The sequence below is a fragment of the Camelus dromedarius genome, chromosome 19 (assembly GCF_036321535.1).
Source record: "Camelus dromedarius isolate mCamDro1 chromosome 19, mCamDro1.pat, whole genome shotgun sequence".
NCBI lineage: Eukaryota > Metazoa > Chordata > Mammalia > Artiodactyla > Camelidae > Camelus > Camelus dromedarius.
Genome location: NC_087454.1, coordinates 25,968,894 through 25,990,622, shown reverse-complemented (window position 1 = coordinate 25,990,622; position 21,729 = coordinate 25,968,894). Strand labels below are relative to the sequence as shown.

General features: G+C 38.0%; 1 protein-coding gene across 4 annotated transcripts in view; it reads left to right on the top strand.

The window, feature by feature from the left end:
• Positions 1-21,729, top strand: part of KIF6 (kinesin family member 6) — a 297,677-nt gene that overhangs the window by 66,816 nt on the left and 209,132 nt on the right. For all 4 annotated transcript variants that reach the window (XM_031434768.2, XM_064476464.1, XM_031434767.2 and 1 more), the window contains exons 5-6: positions 519-628; positions 18,404-18,533. In XM_031434768.2, coding sequence (XP_031290628.2) covers positions 519-628; positions 18,404-18,533 — 240 coding nt within the window. The remainder of the gene's footprint in view (positions 1-518; positions 629-18,403; positions 18,534-21,729) is intronic.

Below are 21,729 nucleotides of genomic sequence, written 5' to 3'. Positions count from 1 at the left end.
TTGATCTAAACTATTTCTGTTCCTTGGAATTCACTTTTCATATCTATTTATTGTCTGTTATCTATTTGTTATTGGATATTTGAATATTAGAAAAATTAAAAAGGAATTATGATTAAAGATGGACACTTTTTGCCACTGAAGTTTTTAAACTGAAGTAACAATTCTGTGTTCTTTTTTTTCTTTTGGTCTGGAAAGTAAAAAATGGTGTGTTATACAGTTCTGCAACTAAGTTTGCTCATTTTAAGTGTATATTGACTTTTTATGTATAACGTGGAACCAATAAAAAATAACAGACTAAAGTTGCTTGTAATCATGGGTGTTGCCAGTTTTAAAAAAAAAAGTTCATGCATATGGTAACTGGCAACTTGAAAGTGTCACGAACTGAAAATGTAAACCATACAAAGTGAGAGAGTAAAGGAGAGAAACTGTAAGGAAAGTAGTGATAAATGAGTTCATCATTCTCTAAGCTGAATCGTTATTTATAGCAATTTAATAATGTCTTTCTCTTTTCCAATCAGGACAGCAGCAAAATATATACAACGCACATTTCCTATTTGGAAATCTACAATGAATGTGGTTATGATCTATTGGATCCAAGACATGAAGCCTCCACTTTGGAAGATTTGTCGTGAGTAGCAGAACAACAAAGAATAGGGGAAAATTACTTTCAGATGTTCCCTTCAATTGTTTTCTTTGAAACTTTGTATGTTTCTGGTCTCAATCATAATTAACAAATTCTGGATAACAGAATCCTTTTGTAATATAATGGATTTTTTTTCAGTTATGACAAATAGACAGTAGTGATGGGAATGAAAATTCTTGAAACTCATTTCTTGAGACAGTCTCTTTTGGAGCTGGTACAAGAGAATGCAGTGGATGTTCTTGGAGAGTGGGTGCTGAGAGGATTGTTGGGGTATGACAGTACCACTAACTCTCGCCACGCAAAACACTTCTACTCCTCTAATTGTGGCCTTTCTCTGAAGAAGGTATTCAAATTAGGGTTCAAGCAGCAATAAGAGAATCTGAAAGAGAGAAAAATAAAACTTTGTTTCCCCCAAATTCTTCTCTACTATTTTTAAGACTAACATTGACACACACTTGGTCAGATTGATACTGATTGTTTCGTGACTGAACTATAAATAGAGCCTTCAGAGCTTATCTAGAAATGGGTAACTTACTCTGCAAGCATTTATATAACATTTCTCACTGTTTGAATATTTGCCTAAATTAGACATATATTAACTGGTAACAATTCATATACTTTTGTCTAGTCATCTTCAGAATGTTGGTAAAGCCAATAAAATGTATTTTAATATTTTTTATTAAATATTCTAAAATAATTTTAAAATACAGATTAATCCTCTGCCAAAAAGATCAACAACCAATTGCTTATTTTAATTTGCAAAGGAAACGAGAAGAGATAATAAAGAAAATAGGTGATACTCTTTACATGACCTTTATATGTATTCTTCCTTTAATGTTGATTAAAATTTTTACATATCACCTCATGGTAACAATACTTACTAGAGGGAGCTAGGAAAGGGGATTATTGTTAGCACCCTTAATATTTGTGTAAGAATTAGAAGAAAGGAAAGACTACCGACTCCTTGGAAGAAATTGGTTTTAACGAAACTATTGGAATTAGTTTTACAAAATGGTAAAGCTTTCCTCATAGGAAGGATAGAAACAACAATGCTAAAGACAGAAAGGCCATGTGTTGAGGAGTCATGTGAAGTAAAAGCAGAAAGGCCACCTGAAGCCAGCTTTTGAGGGGTTTGAATGACAGGCTTATGGTGTGAGATTGATTTTTATTCTAATAGACTTCTTAACTAGTTTTCTAGCCTCCAGTCTGACCTATATACCACTAGGCTAACTCTTACTTAAAATTATTTTTAACAAGTCACATCTACACCAAAGAGCTTGAAACCTGCTTAGTAATAATCCAGAAATGAAGGGGTTGGCTATGATGAACATGGAGGAGATAAATCAGAGATTTCTAGTGTCCTGTTAGGAAAGAGCCTTTAAGCCACTTGAGAACAAGGACAGTGTCTTAATTCACTCTGTGTCTCTGCATTTCCTAGCATGCCTGGCATTTAGTAGTGGTTCTCAATGCTGGTCAGATTATCTGTATAGATGGTGCTAGCTTTCTACCTTAAATTGTTTCTCCCTCTTTAGTAGCTTTGTCCTCTTGTTGGAGAATTTCACTGACTCAAGTCAGAAGTGCCCTCAGTCACGAAACAGATGTTTTCAATGAGCTACCACACACATACACATACAAAAGTGGTCTGAGAGATTTTCTTCACATTTTGGACTATAATTACATGACAACAAATCTCATCAAAATAAAAATGAGAAGATTCTCATTAAGAAAGAAGATTCCCATATCCCAGTACTGTAGTCTGTTTACTTCAAAATATATTCAATACTTTAAAATTCCAAAACATCTCAAGAGCTGCATAGTCTTTTGGTGTGTGAATAATGGGATTTGACTGGTATAGAATCTGCTAGTTTTCTGGGGATTTTAGAGGATTTGCCTTTCGCTAAGATTATAAAGTAATTCTTTATAATGGAATGTGACTTTGGCTGTACCTGGATTGGATTAAGGGTATGCACTGTTAATCTGGTTTCACACACTCTTGAGCTGGGACAGGCTCTAACTCTGAAATCCTGTCTGTCTGATTGGCTGGTTTCATTGTTATGAGTGGGAATGTCCCCAAACTCTCTGAATACCATCCAAAAATAGTAGGCAAAATGTCTGTTGACCTTGGTTCTCTCCTGTAGTCATCCGTTTGAGAGACAATGACAGTATACACTTTTGATCCTTTCCACATCCTTATACTTGGCTTAACCACATAAAATCGAATACGAGGTCATTTTGATATTGCTCAGTATTAGCTGTCAGTAACAGGTTGCTAACCACTGAGCAACCCAGCTTCCCCCAAATGGCTTGGTGGATGCTCTTCTCACATGTATTCTGCCTTTTCTGTTTCTTTTCCTTTTACATTCTAATGAATTCCATCTCTCTGCTCTTGCAGAAGCATTTGCCTGTAGACTACCTATGGACTTTGTATATATGCTGTCAGGGTACCAGACTAAAGTCAATAGCTTTTTGCAAATATTACTATAGTCACTTATTTGGCAATGAGGTTTTAGATATAATATCAAAAGCATGATCTGTGAAAGAAAAAAACAGATAAGTTGAATTCATGAAAATTAAAAACTTCTACTCTCTGAAAGACACTGTCAATAGAATAAAAAGACAAGCCAGAAACTCAGAGAAAACATTTACCAAACACATATCTGATAAAAGACTTGTATCCAAAACATTCAAAGAACTCTTACAAGTTAACAATAAGAAAACAGAAAACTCAGTTAAGAAATGAGAAAAAGTTCTGAGCAGACATCTTGCCAAAGAAGACACATAGAAGGTAAGTGAGCATGTGAAAAGATGCTCAGCATCATCTGTCATTGGTGAATTGCTAGTTAAAACAACAAGATGCAACTACACACCTATTAAAATGGCTAAAAAAACCCACACACACACACAAAAACTGGCAACACCAAATGCTGACAAGAATGTAGGGTGAATTCTCATTCATTGCTGGTGGGAGTGCAAAATGGTGCAGCCCCTTTGGAAGACAGTTTCCAATTTCTTACAAAACTAAGCATAGTCTTACCATAAGATCCAGCAATCACATTCCTAGATATTTAACCAAATGACTGGAAAAAACCTACCCACAAATGGATATAGCAGCCTATTCATAATTGCCAAAAACTGGAAGCAACCAAGATATCCCTCACCAGGCAATGGAAAACAAACTGTGGTATATCCATGCAGTGGAATATTATTTGGCAATAAAAAGAAATGAGCTATTAAACCACAAAAGGATATAGAGAAACCTTAAATACGTATGCTAAGTACAAAAGCCAGTATGAAAAGACTACGTATTCTTTGATTCCAACTGTGTGACATTCTGGAAGAGGCAGAACTTCCACTACAGTGGAAAAATCAGTGGTTGCCAGTGGTTGCGGAAGGGTAAGGTAGATGGATGAATAGGTGAAGCACAGAGGATTTTTTTGAACAGTGAAACTATTGTGTGTGATACTGTAGTGGTGGGTACATATCTTTATGCATTTGTTAAAACCTATAGAATTTACAACACAAAGAGTGAACCCTAATGTAAACTATGGACCTTTAGTTGATAAAACAACAATAACAAAAAGGAATGAACTGTTGATACACTTAGCAACTTGGATGAATCTCTAAGGAATTATGCTGAGGGAAAAAAGCCAATCCCAAAAGGTTATATGCTGTGTGATTTCATTCCTGTAGTGTTCATTAAGTGACATAATTATAGAAGTAGATGGCAGATGAGTGGTTGACAGCAGTTAGGCAGGGAAACGAGGATGGTTATATGAGGCCAGTGAGGGATGCTCGTGGTGATGGACTCTTCTTTATCTTGATTGTGGCTGTTGATAGACAACTCTCAAAATGCATCAAACTAAACTCACAAACACACACACACACACACACACACACACACACACACACACGTGAATGTAAGTAAAACCAGGACATCTGAATAAGATCAGTGGATTGTATCAATGCCAATGTCCTGGTTGTGATATTTTAATATTGTTTTACAAGCTGTTACCATTGGGAAAAACTGGGTAATGGGTACATGGGATCTCTCTGCATCATTTCTTACAGCTGCATGTAAATCTACACTTACCACAAAATTAAAATTTTAATATAAAAAGTAAGTGGCCATATTTTTATATTTAGACATATATGCATATACACACATACGTGTGTTAGAGCTATTCTGTAATTAGTAATTTAAATGAAAATAGAACTTCTACTTTTGAAAGCCCCTTATGTCATATGATGAAAAGGGAATATAATTAGAATCTAAGTATGTCTTATGAAGTAAAACAGTATAACTGCTGGTCTTAACCATAGGGAAAATAGTCATCTACTTTAGTGTAATTTTAGTATTCCTAAATAGGGATGCATAGTCCATTTAAGGTTCCAAAGACAGTCATGGTTATTACTGTTAAAAAAAAAAGTCAGTAAACTAGTGTCCAGTATTGAAATCTTGGCAACGTTGTGTTTTTTAAATAATTTGTCATCAAAGGAAAAAGTTGACAGATGTTAAATTTAATTCACCACATTTCTAGTATCTAGTGAATATAAAACACTGCTAAGTGCCACAGGAGTTAAAAAAAGTGTCTGACTTTATGGCTTACAGTCTTGTCATGTGGGATCACTCATGTATTCAGCAAACATTTGTTGAGATCCAACTTGGTTCCACACACTATGCTGGGCACCAAGTGTACTGACAGTCTTTGCTTTCCTGGAACTCACAGCACAGTGGATAAAAATAGTACAAAACAGTACAAGGTGGAATATGAAATCATAAGAGAGGTGCAAAGAAGACAAGGGCTTAACGGAGAAATAAATCACAGCAGGTCAAGCGATCAGAAAAAGACTCATAGAGAAGATGGTGCATGAAACAGTCCTTGAGGGAAGGGGTGGGAAGTGGGGCGGTGGAATGGGGCATTCATGTAGAAACAGAGGTAGGGAAGTTGCAAAGCATAGAGCTTGTTCTGTGATAGTTAATAGACCTGTTCATCTGGAACCCAGCAAGGGAGCAAGTGAGAACATTCAAGACTGGAAAGGGTGTGGCAGGCCCTTGGAGATTTTTATTCAAGGACGTAGCATGACTGGAACTACATTTTAGGAAGAAAAATCAGTCATGTAGTAAGACTGAAATGAGATGGGTGGATATCAGAGAGAGCCCTGAGCATCATGGGAAGTTATTTAGGGCCATTTATGTGGCAGTGGGAGTAAGGAGGGGCTAAATTGGAAGATGTCAAAATCCAGTGGCTTGAAATTTAACTATGTATAAGAATCACCTAGATGATTGTTTGAAATGCAGGTTCCTGGCCTCCACCTCCAGAAAGTTCAAATATGATTGAATAAGCATCCCATGTGCTTCTAATCCCTTCACTCAACCACCTAGGGAAAGTACATTTTAGAGATAACAGGAAAATCTCTCATTTAAGGGAGTGGGAGTCATAATCCGTGTTTTATGGATGACTAAACTAAGGTTCACATAGACTGTGCTATTTCCCCAAGATTCCATGTCTGCCGAGAGATAGACCAGGATATCAACCTTGGTCAGACACGAGAGCTGGGGGTGATGGTGCTCTTGCCTGGGCGAGTCCTGTTGTACCCTGGTTTTCCGTCTAAGCTCTGAGCAGACTGTGGGTTTCTGGGCTTCTTCAGGTCCCCGGAGCCTTTTGTGTGAGTCAGAGCTTTGAGTCCAGTGCAGCTCTGTCTGTTGTGTGTCAGAAACTCTGCAAAGTTCTGAGAGCACCTGGTCCTGACATCAAAGGGCTCTAGTCTAGTAGAACAGACTCATAAACTGATCATTTCAATCTTAATTAGTAAGTGATAAGATACCCTGGGTTGTTCAGGGCACAGGGAAGGACACTGATTTCAACCAGGGATTCAGAGGAGGCTGGAGAAAAACGCCACCACGTTATGGACTCCAGCCTTAGCTGGGCCCTCAGTCTGCTAAGCAAGATCTTCATGTGCCCAGAGCTTTATCTCTCATGCCTCACAATGATGACATCAAATGTCATTCTCTGTAGTCAAGTACTACATGCCCTAATTCTCTCCGAAGCCAGTTGTACCCTTACCTCAGAGAATATGGAAGCTGTCAAACGTGAATTCCCTTAGCTTCCTGTCTCCCATCCTTTTTTCCCTGTCACCAACTTTCCTCTAGTCTCAGGAAGCTGTTCTTTTGAAAGCCAGTCCTTCCACTTATGCTCTGGACACTCCTTGCATCTGTACCAAATGCACTTGGTTTGGCCTACACATTTTACTTTTCAAATTTTTGAACTTAGTGCCTTTAGATGAAGCATGCTCTCTTTGGTTCTTACACCTACCTATTGCATTACACTTTTCATTTGTGTAATTTTTCTGGCCCCATTTAGCATTCAAGGAGATTCTTATAAGAATAGATCTCAAAGTTAAAACTAACTCCAGCCTTTTCTTCAACCAAGTCAATTACTGACACAGTTGGGAGGCAACCTCTTGAAAAGCTGGGGGTGCTGTCCTGCAGGATGAACAAGTGATCAGTGACCAGTGATGGTCAGTCATACTCTCTATCTTTCATGGGTTGAGCAGGGACTGTGTTCATAGAAGAATGGTACATTGCCAGTGACCGTGGTAGGGGGAATAGAGAGCCTTTCCAGCCTGAAAATGACACACTTCTACCCAAAGCCTGTCCCACTAGAGTAATAACAAGGAGGAAGCTGGTTTCCTCTATTCTGAATGTCCAGTTGAAAGAGATCATTCTCAGTCTTAGAAATGTCTTAGACAGAAGGTTGTCTTGGTCAGCTTGGCTACCATGACAAAATACCATAGCCTAGGTGGCTTGAACAACAGACACTTACTCATCACGGTTTTGGAGTCTGTGAAGCCCAAGATCAGGGTGCTGGCAGGTTTGATTCCTGATGAGAGCTTTCTTCCTAGCTGCCTTCTCTCTGTGCTCTCTCTTGATAGAGAGAGAGAGAGTGAGTTCTGGTCTTTCTTCTTCTTCTTATAAGGACACTAATCCCATCAAGGGAGCCCCACCCTCATGACCTTATCTAAACCCAGTTGCCTCCCAAAGGTCCACCTCCAAATGCCGTCACACTGGGGATTCAGGTTTCAACATATGAATTTGTGGTGGCGGGGGGATGCAAACATTCATTCCATTACAGAGGTGTTAGCTTTCACCATCAGTTGCCTAATATGTGATGAGTAGAAGGATGGGAAGAAACAGCTGCAGTATTTTCACTTACATATTTGGAATGTAAAATTATATCTGTGATATTTAGAGGTTGCAGTCACATGAGATTAATTAATGACACGAAAAGCATTGTCACTTCAGTCTATTCCATTTTCCTCATACTTTGTATATAAATAAATGCATGCAATTTCTTTTCCTGAGATTCAGAGGTGAAATGCACTTTAAAAATTATGTATTATTGTGGATTTGGATTTTTTTCACTTATTGTCCAGCTAGTCTTTATAATTGCTGTATGAATTGTTTGATTTATTCTGTATTTTTACTACATCACGTTTTTGAAATCTGTTCTGAATTTTTAGCATATAAAGTAAAACCATAAGATTACCTAAAAGAGTTTTGAATAACTTGGGCTTGCCAGGGCACTTTACTGTGTCCTTTAGAAGAATACAGAAGGTTTGGAAACACCTCTAACTATTACAGAAAAAAAGCATTACAATCTTTTGAGACTGTCAACATCATCTATACCAAGCATTCACTATGTTGCAAGAATTTCAGTGAGCTCTTTTTGGGCATTATAAAGAATTTAAACTGTATTCTTATCTTCATTTTACTTACCATTTAGTTGGGACATGTAACACGTATGTGAAACACCTCATGAGACTTCTGCAAAACACAACTCCTCAATTATCCAGCTAATAATATCTATATATGCACAAAAAGGCACACAAATCATTTAGGGCTGTAGTAGTCTCATGAATGGAGCCACATCAACCAATACTTCCCTGTCACAGCTCACTCGATCCCGTCACACCACTGTCTTTGCTCCCATGAGCCTCCATGATTTCCTAATATCACTGGCATATGCCAAGACCTGTTCTGACTGAGCCACAAGCTGGCAGTGCTGCCAAGGTAGGAGGAGTGCTGAGTCTTCCTAGAGACAGTATATATGGGGAAGAGCCTTTAGAATTGTTAGCAGATGGAGGAAACCCTAAATTAGGAAGCCCACCAGTGTGGGTTCTTGCCACCAGCTGTGAAAGAGTTCACACAGCAGAAGCAGAAGGACAAAATGAACAGCCACTTTATTGCTCAGAAGAGGAAAGGGAAGGAAAGTGCTTGAGCAGGGAAAAGGGAAGAAAAACCTTTGAGCGAGAAAAAGGCACTAGAGTGGGGAGCTGTCAGCCAAGATGGGCAGTAGGGACAGCTCCCACCGGGGTCAGGCCATGTGGACTCTTATGAGAGGCTTCCACCATCACGTCCTCCTTCCGGGTGTGATGGGGCCAATCAGTCCTTGTCTGAGTTTTCCAGTCCTTGTATGGGCTTTTATGGTTGTTGTCATGGCAATTGCCAGCTGTCCTGGCACTGGTAGGCGTGTCATTTAGCATGTTACTACATTACAATGAGCATATAATGAGACTCAGAGTCCACTGGAAGTCAAATCCTCCACCATATTGGACTGAATAGGTTCTAACTAGTTCTTATTTCTTCTCTGCAGCTGCCTCCTGAGACTTAGAGTAATTGGTTTCTGTTTGAGGGACCAGCAAGTGTATGATCCTGGAGGCAACAGCCTTGATAAGAAAAAGGAAATCAGAATGCCTGCAACCTAGTGGACCCAGCATCCTCCCCCAAAAAACCATCTCCAAAGATTCTGTTCAGCCATGAACGTTCTGTAGGGAAATGAAGGAATAATCTCAGCTAATCACTGAGATAGATGGTTGGAGTTGTTGCCATCCCCCAGTCCCTGCAGGCTTGTCCTAATCAATTGCCTAAGCCTGCTCTTCTACAACTCAGGGAGGCCTGGGAGACTTAAGCTTTTCTATAAATAAGAGGCAGGGGTTGGGGGCAGGGTTCACAGGGTCCCGCTCCCTTTCAGAATGAAATCTAGGTGAGTGAGGGGAAATGGTTCCATTAGATGGCTACAGGGATTATCTGGACTGGGTGATAAGGGTCACAGGTAGCATATTAATCTCCCTGCTCTGAAACTTCCATAGCAGTTAACCTATGTATCGTTTAGTAAATTACACTGGACCTTGTGTTTTCAGATTGAGTTCTAGGATAGTGAAGACATTTTACAAAATGAGAGCTAGTTACTATGAACCAGAGTGCAGCCTGATGTTATTCAGGCTGGCTGACCACCTATTATCTTTCAGTACATATCTAACTCAATCCAAGAGGCAAGCCCTAGGAATAACCCCATTAGAAGGACTAATGGCAAAATAGATCTTTTACGATAGCAAAAAAAAATACTCAGGAAACGTTCAGAGACTTTGTGAAATCAATAGTAAAGTTTTTAGTGAGAAATAAAAGAAGACTTGAAGATGAATGGCGAGTTTTAATCTAATTTTGAAAGAAAAGTGTGAACACTTTAAAGAGGTTAGTTATTCCCATACTGATGTTGAAGTTCAATGAAATTTCTAAGCAAAACTGGAAAGACTTAAAAAAAAAAAATCTAGTTCCAGAGTTTATCTGAAAGGAAAAACAACCAAGAAGAGTAAAGAAGTGTTTGGAAAATAGAGAAATGAGGGAGGCCTGGTGACACCATACACTGAAATTAGGTAAAAACCCTAATTATGAAGTCACATTATAGCAGTCCAGTTTATGGCAGCTTAACCAAATAGTCCCTCCCTCCACTCCGCCCTCCACCCCACCCTACACAAAAAGGACCCTGGAGATTGCAGCCCAGGGCTGCTAAGGGATGCTCCAGGATGCCATCAGGGCTTCCTTTTGTCATTCTACAGAGCCATTCTCAGCAGATGGCTTCAGTCTTCTGCAAAATGACTGCCTTACCTTCAGCATCACATCCACATTCCTGGAAGAAAAAAGAAGGAAAAAGGCATGTGCTGGCTGAGGCTGCCCATTTAACAGTCTTCCCAGAAGCTCTGTCCATTGACTTTCACTTATCACTGATCAGAAGTGTGTCACATGGCCAGCTGTAGTTGCCCTAAGGGAGACAGGGAAAGTCTAGTATTTTAAAATAATTCCCTGAACAAAAGCAGAGCCTAATAGGGAGAAGAGGACATCAGATCCCATATAGGCAACATGCACTATGAGCCACAATTAGATATTTAGGGGAAAAAAAATCCATGTAGTTCGCCCATTTCCTTCCCTTCACCTGTATCAGAATATAACAAAAGAAAGATAGTATCATTAATAGTAAAAGATATAATAATATGCATACATTTATAATTTTACCACAAATCTGCAAAATATGCATAAGAAAATTAATTTAAGGAAATATATCAACATATTATCATTGCCTTTGTGATGAGACTTTTTTTTAATTCTTTCTACTTTAAAATGTTTCAAATGTCTTCATAAGAAGTGTGTATTACTTCTGTAGTTGGAAAAATAATATAATTTATGTTAAAATGAAAATAAATAAAAGTAAATAAACTCGGAACTTGAAAAATGCGATAGCATAAACTTAGAAGTGTGTAAAGCTATTTACTTGGCAGAGGAGATGCTGTGTTTTTCCAAAATTACAAACCCATTGCATCTAGATCTATTTATTCCTATAATTTCCCCAAATGTGGAAAACTTGAGCACATAATTTGTGATACTGAAACTATAAAATCTGAACGAGAAAGCAAGTATTAGTAAAAATGGGAGGAAAATGATTTTCTTTGGAAAAAAAATGCTGTAGCACTAAAGAAGATAAATTTTATTGTTTGGCTCTATTTGGAATTAAGCCAAACAAGACATTTCATTAAATGATGGGTTATTTGTGAGCTTGAAGCACCAGAAGAAGCATGATGGCTGAATGTAGTTGGAAATTAGCAAAGGATATGAGTATAAGAGGGACAAAAGCAAGCACAGTTTTTTTTTAATGTTAAATAGTTACTCCTGGAAAATGATGCAAATGGTGTTTGCCTGAAGGCAATAGGTAAGTCTATGATTTGGGAGCCTTTTGTCTGTTGGTGGTTGCAAAGTGATGTTGTTTGGGGTGAGAGAGATTTGGTTAATTTAGTATAATAGAGGAAGGTGATCTTATCAAGTTATAAGCAATCTAAAATTGTATCATATTTGTATATAACTTTAAGAAAAACAAAATAGAAATAAAAGAATGTTTCATATATATATTAAGTCTTAGTGAAATAATTAAATGATTGTAACCAGTAAATTAATCAATGTAACCATCTGTGAGAAAAAGTTCTCCTACACATTAATTGTACCTAATTCTGTCTTTGCACATCATGGATAATTCTCATTTTGGTTTTGCATTTCCATAGCAAAACAGCTTCCAGTTCTCTTTCTTGAGCCCTTTGGTGATGTCTGTTTCCACAGCACATGAAAGCATAAGCACAGTAAGAAGCAGAAGCTTCTTGAAACTATGGAGATGTTGCCACGGTGACACCGGGCATCCTTGAGTCTTGTAGGGAATAAATCATATACAGGTTGCCAGCACCTCTGAAATGGCAGACTTGTGGTAGTAGAATTACCTTAGGGTGTTGATTAAACTCTTTGGGAAATCAAATGGATCAGACATCAAGTCTAATAATATTATCATTTAGCAACATAGGTAAATTAGAAATAATATTGATAATATTTAGGAGAGGATATTTACCAATTGAAATGAAAGAAGTTAATGTGGATAACAAAATGAGAATTCATCACAAGAATCACTGAGAATATTTTATAGCTTTGAGGATTAAGAGGCACAAACTACTATATACAAAATAAATAATCTACAAGCGTATATTGTCCAGCACAGGGAATAGAGCGAATGTTTCACAGCAACTTTAAATTCATTATAAAAAAATAATGAATCACTATGTTGTACACCTGAAACTAATACACTATTGTAAATCAATTATACTTCAATTTTAAAGAAAAGAATAGTTTGCAACTTTGAGTTTGGACCTGTTTTTTTTTTTTCCCCCTGATAAAGTAGTTTTAGGTTCACAAGAAAATTGAGAGGAAGGTACAGAGATTTCCCATATGTCCCCTAACCTACACATGCACAGCTTTTCCCATTATCAGCATCACTCACCAAAATGATATATTTGTTACCAAGAATGAACCTACACTGACACATCAAAATCACCCTAAGTCCAGAGTTTACCAGAGGTCTCATTCTTGGTATTGTACATTCTATAGGTTTGGACAAATGCATAATGACATATATCCATCAGGATAATATATGGAGTGTTTTCATTGCCTTAAGAATACTCTATACTCTGCCTTGTCATCACCACCCCCTACCACCACCCCCGGCAATCATTGATCTTTTATTGTCTCCATAGTTTTGCCTTTTCCAGAATGTCATATAGTTGGAATCATATAGTATGTAGCTCTTTTCACACTGGCTTCTTTCCCTTAGTAATATGCATTTAAGTTTCTTCCATGTTTTTTCACAGCTCAACAGTTCATTTCTATTTTGTACTGAATAATATTCCATTGTCTGTATGTACTAAAGTTTATTTATCCATTCACCTACTGAAGGACATCTTGGTTGCTTCCCAGTTTTGGCAATTATGAATAAGGCTGCTCTAAATATTTGTGAAGAGGTTTTTGTGTGAATGTAAATTTTCAACTTCTTCGAATAAATACCAAGGACCATGATTGCTGGATTGTATGGTAGGAGTATGTTTAGTTTTATCAGAAACTACCAAACGGTCTTCCAAAGTGGCTGTACCATTTTTGCATTCCCACTAGCAGTGAATGAGAGTTCTTTTGCTCCACATCCTCCCCAGCATTTGATATTGTCAATGTTCTGGCTTTTGGCCATTCTAATAGGTGTGTAATAGTAGCTTATTATTGTTTTAACTTGCATTTCCCTTATTTGCCATCTGTATGTCTTCTTTGGTGAGGTGTCTATTAAGATTTTTGGCCCATTTTTAAAAATTGGGTTGTTTGTTTTCTTATTGTTGAGCTTTAAGGGTTCTTTGTATATCTTGGATAGCAATCGTTTATCAGATGTATCTTTTGCAAATGTTTTCTCCCAGTCTGTGGCTAATCTTCTAATTCTTTAGACATTATCTTTTGCAGAACAGAAGTTTTAATTTTAATGAAGTTCAGCTTATCAGTTATTTCCTTCATGGATCATGTCTTTGGTGTTGTATCCAAAAAGTCATCACCATACCCAAGGTCTTCTAGGTTTTTCTCCTACGTTATCTCCTAGGAATTTTATAGTTTTGCATTTTACACTTAGGTCTGTGATCCATTTTGAGTTAGTTTTTATGAATCGTGGAAGATCAGTGTCTAAATTCAATTTTTTTTTTGCATGCGGATGTCCAAATGAATAGTGGGACTGTGTTTACAACATGTGAGGTATATTCAGTTATTTAGAAGAGCCTGACTGATACCCTCCCATTTTCATGAGGCCTGCTTGCTATGTTCCAGGTCAAGATAACTAGACGGGGCTACTTCTAGTCTATATGGCACCCTCATGTGTTTATTAAAAGGCACCCCTGCCATCTTTTGGAAAATTGTTATACTATGCTGGTTTGTTAGAAGACACTTAACTGCTCTCTGACAGACATATGTTATAATAAGTCTACAAACTCATGGTGTGAATTGTACCATCTTGAACATGATTCCGTTGTGCAGTGCATGGCCTGCATCATCGCATGGGACATTTGCAGATAGGAAAAAATAATAGAAATCACCATAACAATAATTGTCTATGACATGAAAATGAGAAACCAGATTTATTATAGTAACTCCTGGCAGGTTCCTATTCAGCAAGTTGGTGGTACTGGAATGTTGTGGAGGTGGGGGTGTAGGGTGGGGAGGGTTCTTTCATTGATGGCTTCCATTATTAAGAACAAGAACTTGGCTATTGCTCTTTATATGTCTTCCAGTCGGTTAGAAAGAGCCTAAAAATTCCAATTACTTAGCCAAATGGAAAAGATTCTCTGTTTACAGAGAAAACACAAAGCTTGCTTCTTCCCCATCATTAAGCAGGCTGAGTATACTTAGCAGAACTTTTCCACTTAGGGGTCCAAGTTAAGGCTATCAGTGACTTTTTGCTTGAAATCTAAACATTTTGTAGAGAAAACTATTCACAGGCCCTTTTTTCAAAAAGAATCAAATAAATAGTTTGGGGGGTTTCCATCTTGGAATTAGGATGTTTTTTTAAGAAACTCTAATAAAGCCCTCTTTCAAGCCTATGAAAATTATAGTCAGAATCCAGTGGTGGACTAAGGATTCAGGAAATAGCTATTGATTTGTGAGAGAGCTTGAGGGGGTGGGGAATGAGGGAGGGAGGGCCAGGGAAGGAAGCAACTCGATGAGAAACTTTTGCTAATGGTTCATATTTCCTCCAACTTTGAAAAGCATTCCACCAGCAGCAGTTTAAAACCTTCTCACTCTCATATTAGCCCACCTAGGCAAGAGGTAGTACCCAGCTCAGGCAGAGCTTCTCTGAACAAAGGCATGAGAGTGGATGTGGCTGACAGATTGGTTGCAAGGTTGAGCACAAAAGGGATTTTCAGTGAGGGCAGGCAGGGCAATAAGAGAAAGTCCAAAGCCTCATGCCCAAGGGATTGGGCAGAAACCAGGAAATATGAAGAGAACTGGCAAGAAGGACCCTGATTGGAGAGAGAAAGTTATCCCACAGAAGATTCCAGAAAGATGCCAGAGGGGGAGTCTTTTACAGGGTGCCCACAGAAGAGCCAAACTAAACTGGACAGAAACCTGCCTTTTTATTTACTTTTCAAAACCTCCATGGGCAAGAAATCAGAAAATAGTGAGGGAAACAGTACCAGAAAAGATTCAGAGAAATACGTGATGATGGGTTGCAAAAGACAGGTTAAAGTTCTATGCAGGAGAAACCGGGAGCGTGCACCAATTGTATTTTGATCACAGTGACAAAACCAGAGAAGCACCTGGAAGTCAATATAGAAGTGTAATTGTTCTGAAGTAGCCACATTGCAGATCAAAGGCTCTGAATGATTTAGAAGGGAAAAAGTAGCTTAGCCAAATGACATCTTGCTGATGACATCTCACACTTTCTACCTATTCTTTTCAGAATAATCCTCAATCAATGACCTATTTAGGTTATTTAGAAAATGAACACTTTTAGAATTCCATGCTTGCTTGTTTTCTGCATTTTTAATTTTAGTGAAGCAATGATGAGGAGATTATTATGACATATCACTTAGATTTTTTGCCTCAGCAATGATATAAACCCGGTGGATGTGTAGGTGGACCCACAATCCCCAGCTGAGTTTTAATTATTGTGGTTGATGGGTAGCTTAGTTTACCCATCAGCTGCATAGTCAGGGAGGTAGAGAAGAAACTTCCCATGGAAAGACAAGCTTTTTAAAATTCACAGGAACCTGGCCTATTAGTAGATATGGCTCAAAGTGACTTCAGCTCCAACCAATAAGATGAGTAACTCTCCCCTTCGGGCTTGGGGTGGAGCTGGGTGGAAAAGTAAAGATAAAGAAACCAGAAACCTCCTCCCCACATGTCTCTCTTGCATAGTTATTAAAGATGAAGGCAATGGCTTTCAACTTTGGGTGTCCCCTAGAATCACCTGGAGCCTTTACGAATTCTGATACTCAGTCCACACCCCAGAGCAATCAAATCAGAATCTCTTAGGTGGGCACCTGTTTTGTTCTATTTAAGTTCCATAGGCTGTTGCTGTGCGCAGCCAACGTGAGAACAGTTGGGTTAAAGAAAACAGTGTGGGTGCCTGGCATACTTCTGGTGCCCAACGAATGTGAACATCCTCCTCTGAATTGTTTCCTGCCCTCCTCCAACCTCTCCCTTTTCTAAACTTGCACAAGATGGCTTTGTATCTGACTTGGTCTTACATCATGTATCACAGGTGACTTGGCCTCAGAGTTGGAGAATTGTTTTCATCCTCATGTTGAAAAAGACAGAACTCTCTTCTTTTCTCACTTTAAATGTACTGTCTCATCACTTATTTTGTGCTCTTATCTTCCTTCCAATATTACTTAACTTCTTTCACCTTTAAGACCTAGAATCTGTGGATTTAAGAAGAATTCTAACTTCTGTGTCCCTAGGGATTGAACTTAGCCAAACCTCCTTGAGTACTTCAGAAGGATCAGGGTAGAAATAAAGCTTAAGGATGAAAGGAGGTTCCTAAAAATAGAGCACAATTCATCTATTTCACTTAAAAATTCCTTCATGGTTTCCAAGCATTTTTTAGCTCTTAAGCATTTTTAATAAGCTCACTTATGAGTCTTGTTGAAAAATAAATAAAATACACTTGTTTTCATTAAGGGAAGAGGTCTTTTTCCATCTTAGTTCATATTGTTGAAGGAGACAAAAAGGAGTCCAAATCTTGGCAACAGGGGACATTATTAGTGACATATTGGTCACAGATGTGCTGGGAGAGCTGCATTTTCTTCCTGCAACTCATATTTTAAGTGCCCACAAATTACATATGAGAGTCCAGATAACCTCTTTACAAAAGAGAAGGCTGAAAAATTACGGTCTTTGCAAAATCTTCTTTTTTAAGGGATTCTAAATGTCTTTTGTCAATAGGCAAGTGACACCTGCCCACTTGCTAGTGATACTTTTAAGGGAGAAGCAGTGCTAGATGATGCCAGCTTTTACTTAGTATCATCAGTTCCAAATGTTCTCAGCAAGTGCAGATACCTGGAGATACTCTGGCAATATTTGGGGATTATGAATTTCCTTTCCTTAGCAATTTTTAAGAAAATCAAGAAGGCAAAACTCAAGAGGCAGAAAGGAACGCTCCTTAATAACTTTATTGCTCGAATCTTAGGCCTTTGAAGCAAGACTATGAAGAGTTTAGCCAAATTGTGTTCAGTTGTAGAAAGTCCTAACAGGACTCTAAGGAGAGTATTGACAAGCCAACTCTGGAAACAGGGTTAGGATTCACCTGGGAGGAAGTGGTGTTGGCACCAGAATGCCCATTAAGGCAGTTGTAATAGGTGAACACTACTCCAGACCTGAAGCTTTTACTGTAAGGATGCAAATGGAAGGAAAAGTTATGTTGTAAAAGAAAAAAGATAAAGAAATACATCTGATGGGCATAAAGTAATAATGACAAACTAAAACTTTATCATAAGACTTCTTGAGAATTTTTAATTCACTTTGATAAGAAAACTAGACAAGGGACTAATTCCTGGAGGGATGCCAGATGCCTCAGTTTTCATCACGTTTAAATTGATGAGCTAACCAGTATGAAATGTCATGCAAATTGAAAGTAACACGAAATTGAGCAAAAGGGAAAAATTAGAAGGAGAAAAATTAGTGCATTACCTATGTAAGAAACTGAATTATGACATAGAAAAAAAATGATATGTCCAAATTTCCTGATGTATAGGGAGATTATCTATTTGCATTTTTAATTCGATAAGAATGTGCATTTTAAGATGATTTGGTGATCTGATGATTACAAAGACAGATGGCTTTAAACCAGGAGCTTATAATATACTTTTCAGCCCCAAAGCTATTTGATAGTACTGTCAAGGGAATACTCCTGTCAAGGAAATGTCAGTGTTTGATGTTAATCCAGTACTGTCTGGTGTCTTGTGTATTATTTGATTTTATAAATTCAAAACGTCACACATTCAGCTTTTTAAAAAGAAACCTGTAAGAAAGACTTGAAGTTCTTTTCGTTCTTAAAGTGCCTTGTGTTTTTCTCCCCATTTCTCAAGGAAAGTGACAGTGTTGGAAGACCCTGATCAGAATATTCACCTGAAAAACCTGTCTCTTCACCAGGCCACCACAGAGGAAGAAGCTCTGAATCTGCTTTTCTTAGGAGACACCAACAGGATGATTGCAGAGGTAAAAAGCTTTTCTCTGAAAGCTGTTTTTGCATATTGTAAGATAAACTAGAATTTTAGGGGTGCCGATGACCTTAAAAATATTCTTGTCCAAATCTCACGTTGAGATAAGAAAACCTAGACCCAGAGAATCGAGGAGACTCCCAAGAAATGAGCAGCAACTGAAATCTTGACTGTTTAAATTTTATATTTTTCAATTTTATACAAGTTGGTTTGCAGCTGACCAATGACAACTGGTCAAATATCTTAATTGTAGGAAATTTTGCATAATTTTTGAAATGTGAAAGTACCTAGTTCATTCTTCCTAATCTCCAGTCATTCATATATTGGCATATGTTTACCTATCCATATATTTTCCTGTATTTAGTGAATTAATATTTATAAAGAATTTAGAATAATGCGTGGAACATAGGAAGTGCTCTATGTATTTACAGCTATTTTTGGCAGGTCTGGGAACAGCGCTATGGTGTGTGGTATATCTCAGCGCAATATTTGTGATATACTTACACGAAAAACTATTTGTTGTTAATCTTACATTCATACCTAACTGGACACCTATATTTTACCTGGGAACCATAGGCAAGAACTAGGATTGACCCAGCTTGGTCATGGGCCCTAACCTCAACCAGTTACTGATTGGAGATGGAGGGTCGCAAAGGTCTCATCCAGCGACACTGCAGTGAAAGTAATTAAGTGGTTGTGTGTGTGTGTTGGAGGGGACAGTTTCCAAATAAACAGCTTACTATTATCACAGGCACTTTCCTTTTTAAACCAGAGCTCTCCGAGTTCTGTGTTCTATCTCTTCTCTGATAACAAACATTAGGTGAGGATAGTAAGCTGGGAGAATAATTAGTCTGAGAAAGTCTCCATCAGGTGATTTTTTTCTGCCCCATTTCTACCCCCTGGAATGCACCACCTTAGATACAAGATAGATAAACAGAAACCAAAGTCAGACAGTGACAGCATGGTGTTGACATCTGTCATTATGTTGGGCCATTGGTTTTGTTGTTGTTTTACTAGCTCTGCATCAGTACTTTTCAATAAACTAACTTAAATAGATTGAGCTTATGTCCCACATATAATATGGCTCTAATGACCCTTAAATTATTATTTTCATTTAAAGAAAGCAGTACATAGTTTTTAATTTCAGAATATCTTGTTTTGCTTTATAATGGTTTTGCATTGGTGTGTTGCTTCAACATTTTGCCCAGGTGATCATCTGTGATGCTCTTATTTGTCACAATAATTGAAGATTAAGGAATAAAGGCAGATTAAGAATTAGGGAGTACAATAATGAGAGATTTAACACGCCCCACTAAAAATCCTCCTCCTCCATACACAGTTGAATAAACAGCAGACCAAGAGGTACAGAATACAGATGAGCCGTGCCCACTGATGGAATGTGAAAGAGAAAAATGTCGAGCCATAAATGATATTGGAATCAGGTGGGGAAACCTGCCCCTGCCTCAATGCTAACCTCCTTCCCAAGGTGACTCATCCCCAGAGAAAGCTAAGCCTCATTCTCACAATTACATCCCTCATCCTGAATGGTTGTGGAGGGCTCCTGGCCCTAGTTCACCATGACCTCTATTAGCTGAAAAACTTGACCATTGCTGTCTCAAAGTTATGCCTTAACCTTAGCTGAATCCTTTCAGACTATCATTTTGTAAAGTTTTGAGGACTTAAAACTTTCTCTCTCCAAACTTACCTGTCATGTTTTACCACCTTACAAAATTCCAGCAGTCTTTTCCTATTATTTACTGATGAGTGTCTAACAATAGTGTCACAAATAGCTGAAACCTGAAGAAGTCCAATTCTAATAATGCTGGTTGTGAATTACTTTAAAAATGCATTCATTTTTTCCTACATGAAGCCTGATTTCTTTTAAACCACATCTAATAGGTTTTGGATGTTTCTGTGCCTGCTTTTATTTTTTCTTTGGTAATAATAGCTACCATGTCATCTCGAGAGCCTGCTCAACAGAGTTGGCAGTGTCGAAGACACTTTATATATGCATATTTTATTTCTGATTCTTATTTATAGATGGTAACTAAGGCTCAAAGAGGTCGACTGCTTGCCCAGGGTCACACAGCTATCAGGTGGCAAAGCCCAGTTTCAGCTCTAAGTCTGACAGTTTCCGAAGCTTGTGTTCTTTCCTTACACCACATTTCACAAGTACAATAATCAAACTGACATAAGTCAGATTTTTCAAGTGAGGATACATTTCTGAATTATTTAAAAAGTATAGCAAATATAGCAAGTATGTAGCACTTCGGTTTATCTCTTGAATTCACTGAAAGCAAATACATAAAGATATAAATGAAGAATAACTGTCAATCCCTAGAAATCCTTTATTATTTAGAGTCTCCATAAAAGGCATGTTTGGGATTACAACAGGGCTGTCAGAATGTAATTTGTCAGCACGGAATGAGCTTACCAGGATAAAAAGAACACACTAATCATTTTTTTTAAAAAAAGATGAGGTTCCCAGTTTCCCATTTGCACAGAGAAATCCAGGAGTTGCCATGGTAACCAGAAAACATTTGCAAAACAAAGTATGAATATGTGGGACCCAAAGTGGAGTGCGCTTCCCTTTCATGTTCTCTACCCATAGCCAGCATCTTAAGGAAAAGTTATTAAGAGTAGCTTCATCTTCTTATTTTTAGAACTCACTCTTAAATAATTTCTGTAATCCTACTGATGTTTTGGATAAAACCTGATTATGTCCTTGAAGTAAATTTTTTCAAAAGTTGATTTGCTGTGCCAAAGAGAATAAATATAAAAGCTGAACCGTGTGTTATCCAATGTTGAAGTAGCAAGTCTGACTTGGTACCTTTTTTGTCTTATCGTTGAAACGTTGCTCTCAATTAATCAAATCTAATTGAACAAGACTTCCTGCATTTGATTGTCAGGCTCTGCACAGTCCCCTTGCTGCAACCATTTGCTCAGCACTGCCCATGCTCTAGAGCACCCTGTCCCCAAGTATGGCCCAAAGAGGACTTGTTTTAGAATACCCTGTGGGAGTCAAAAGGCACAGTTTCTTGGATCTCGTATCTGATGGATGGATTCAGAATCTCTGCAGTGGAGCCCAGAAAGATACATGTTAACACTTTAAATGTACTCAGGCTAAATCTGGGGGCACTTTGGGTTTTACCATTAAGAAGCTGGTTGAAACCCACTCCATATTCTGCACGCCC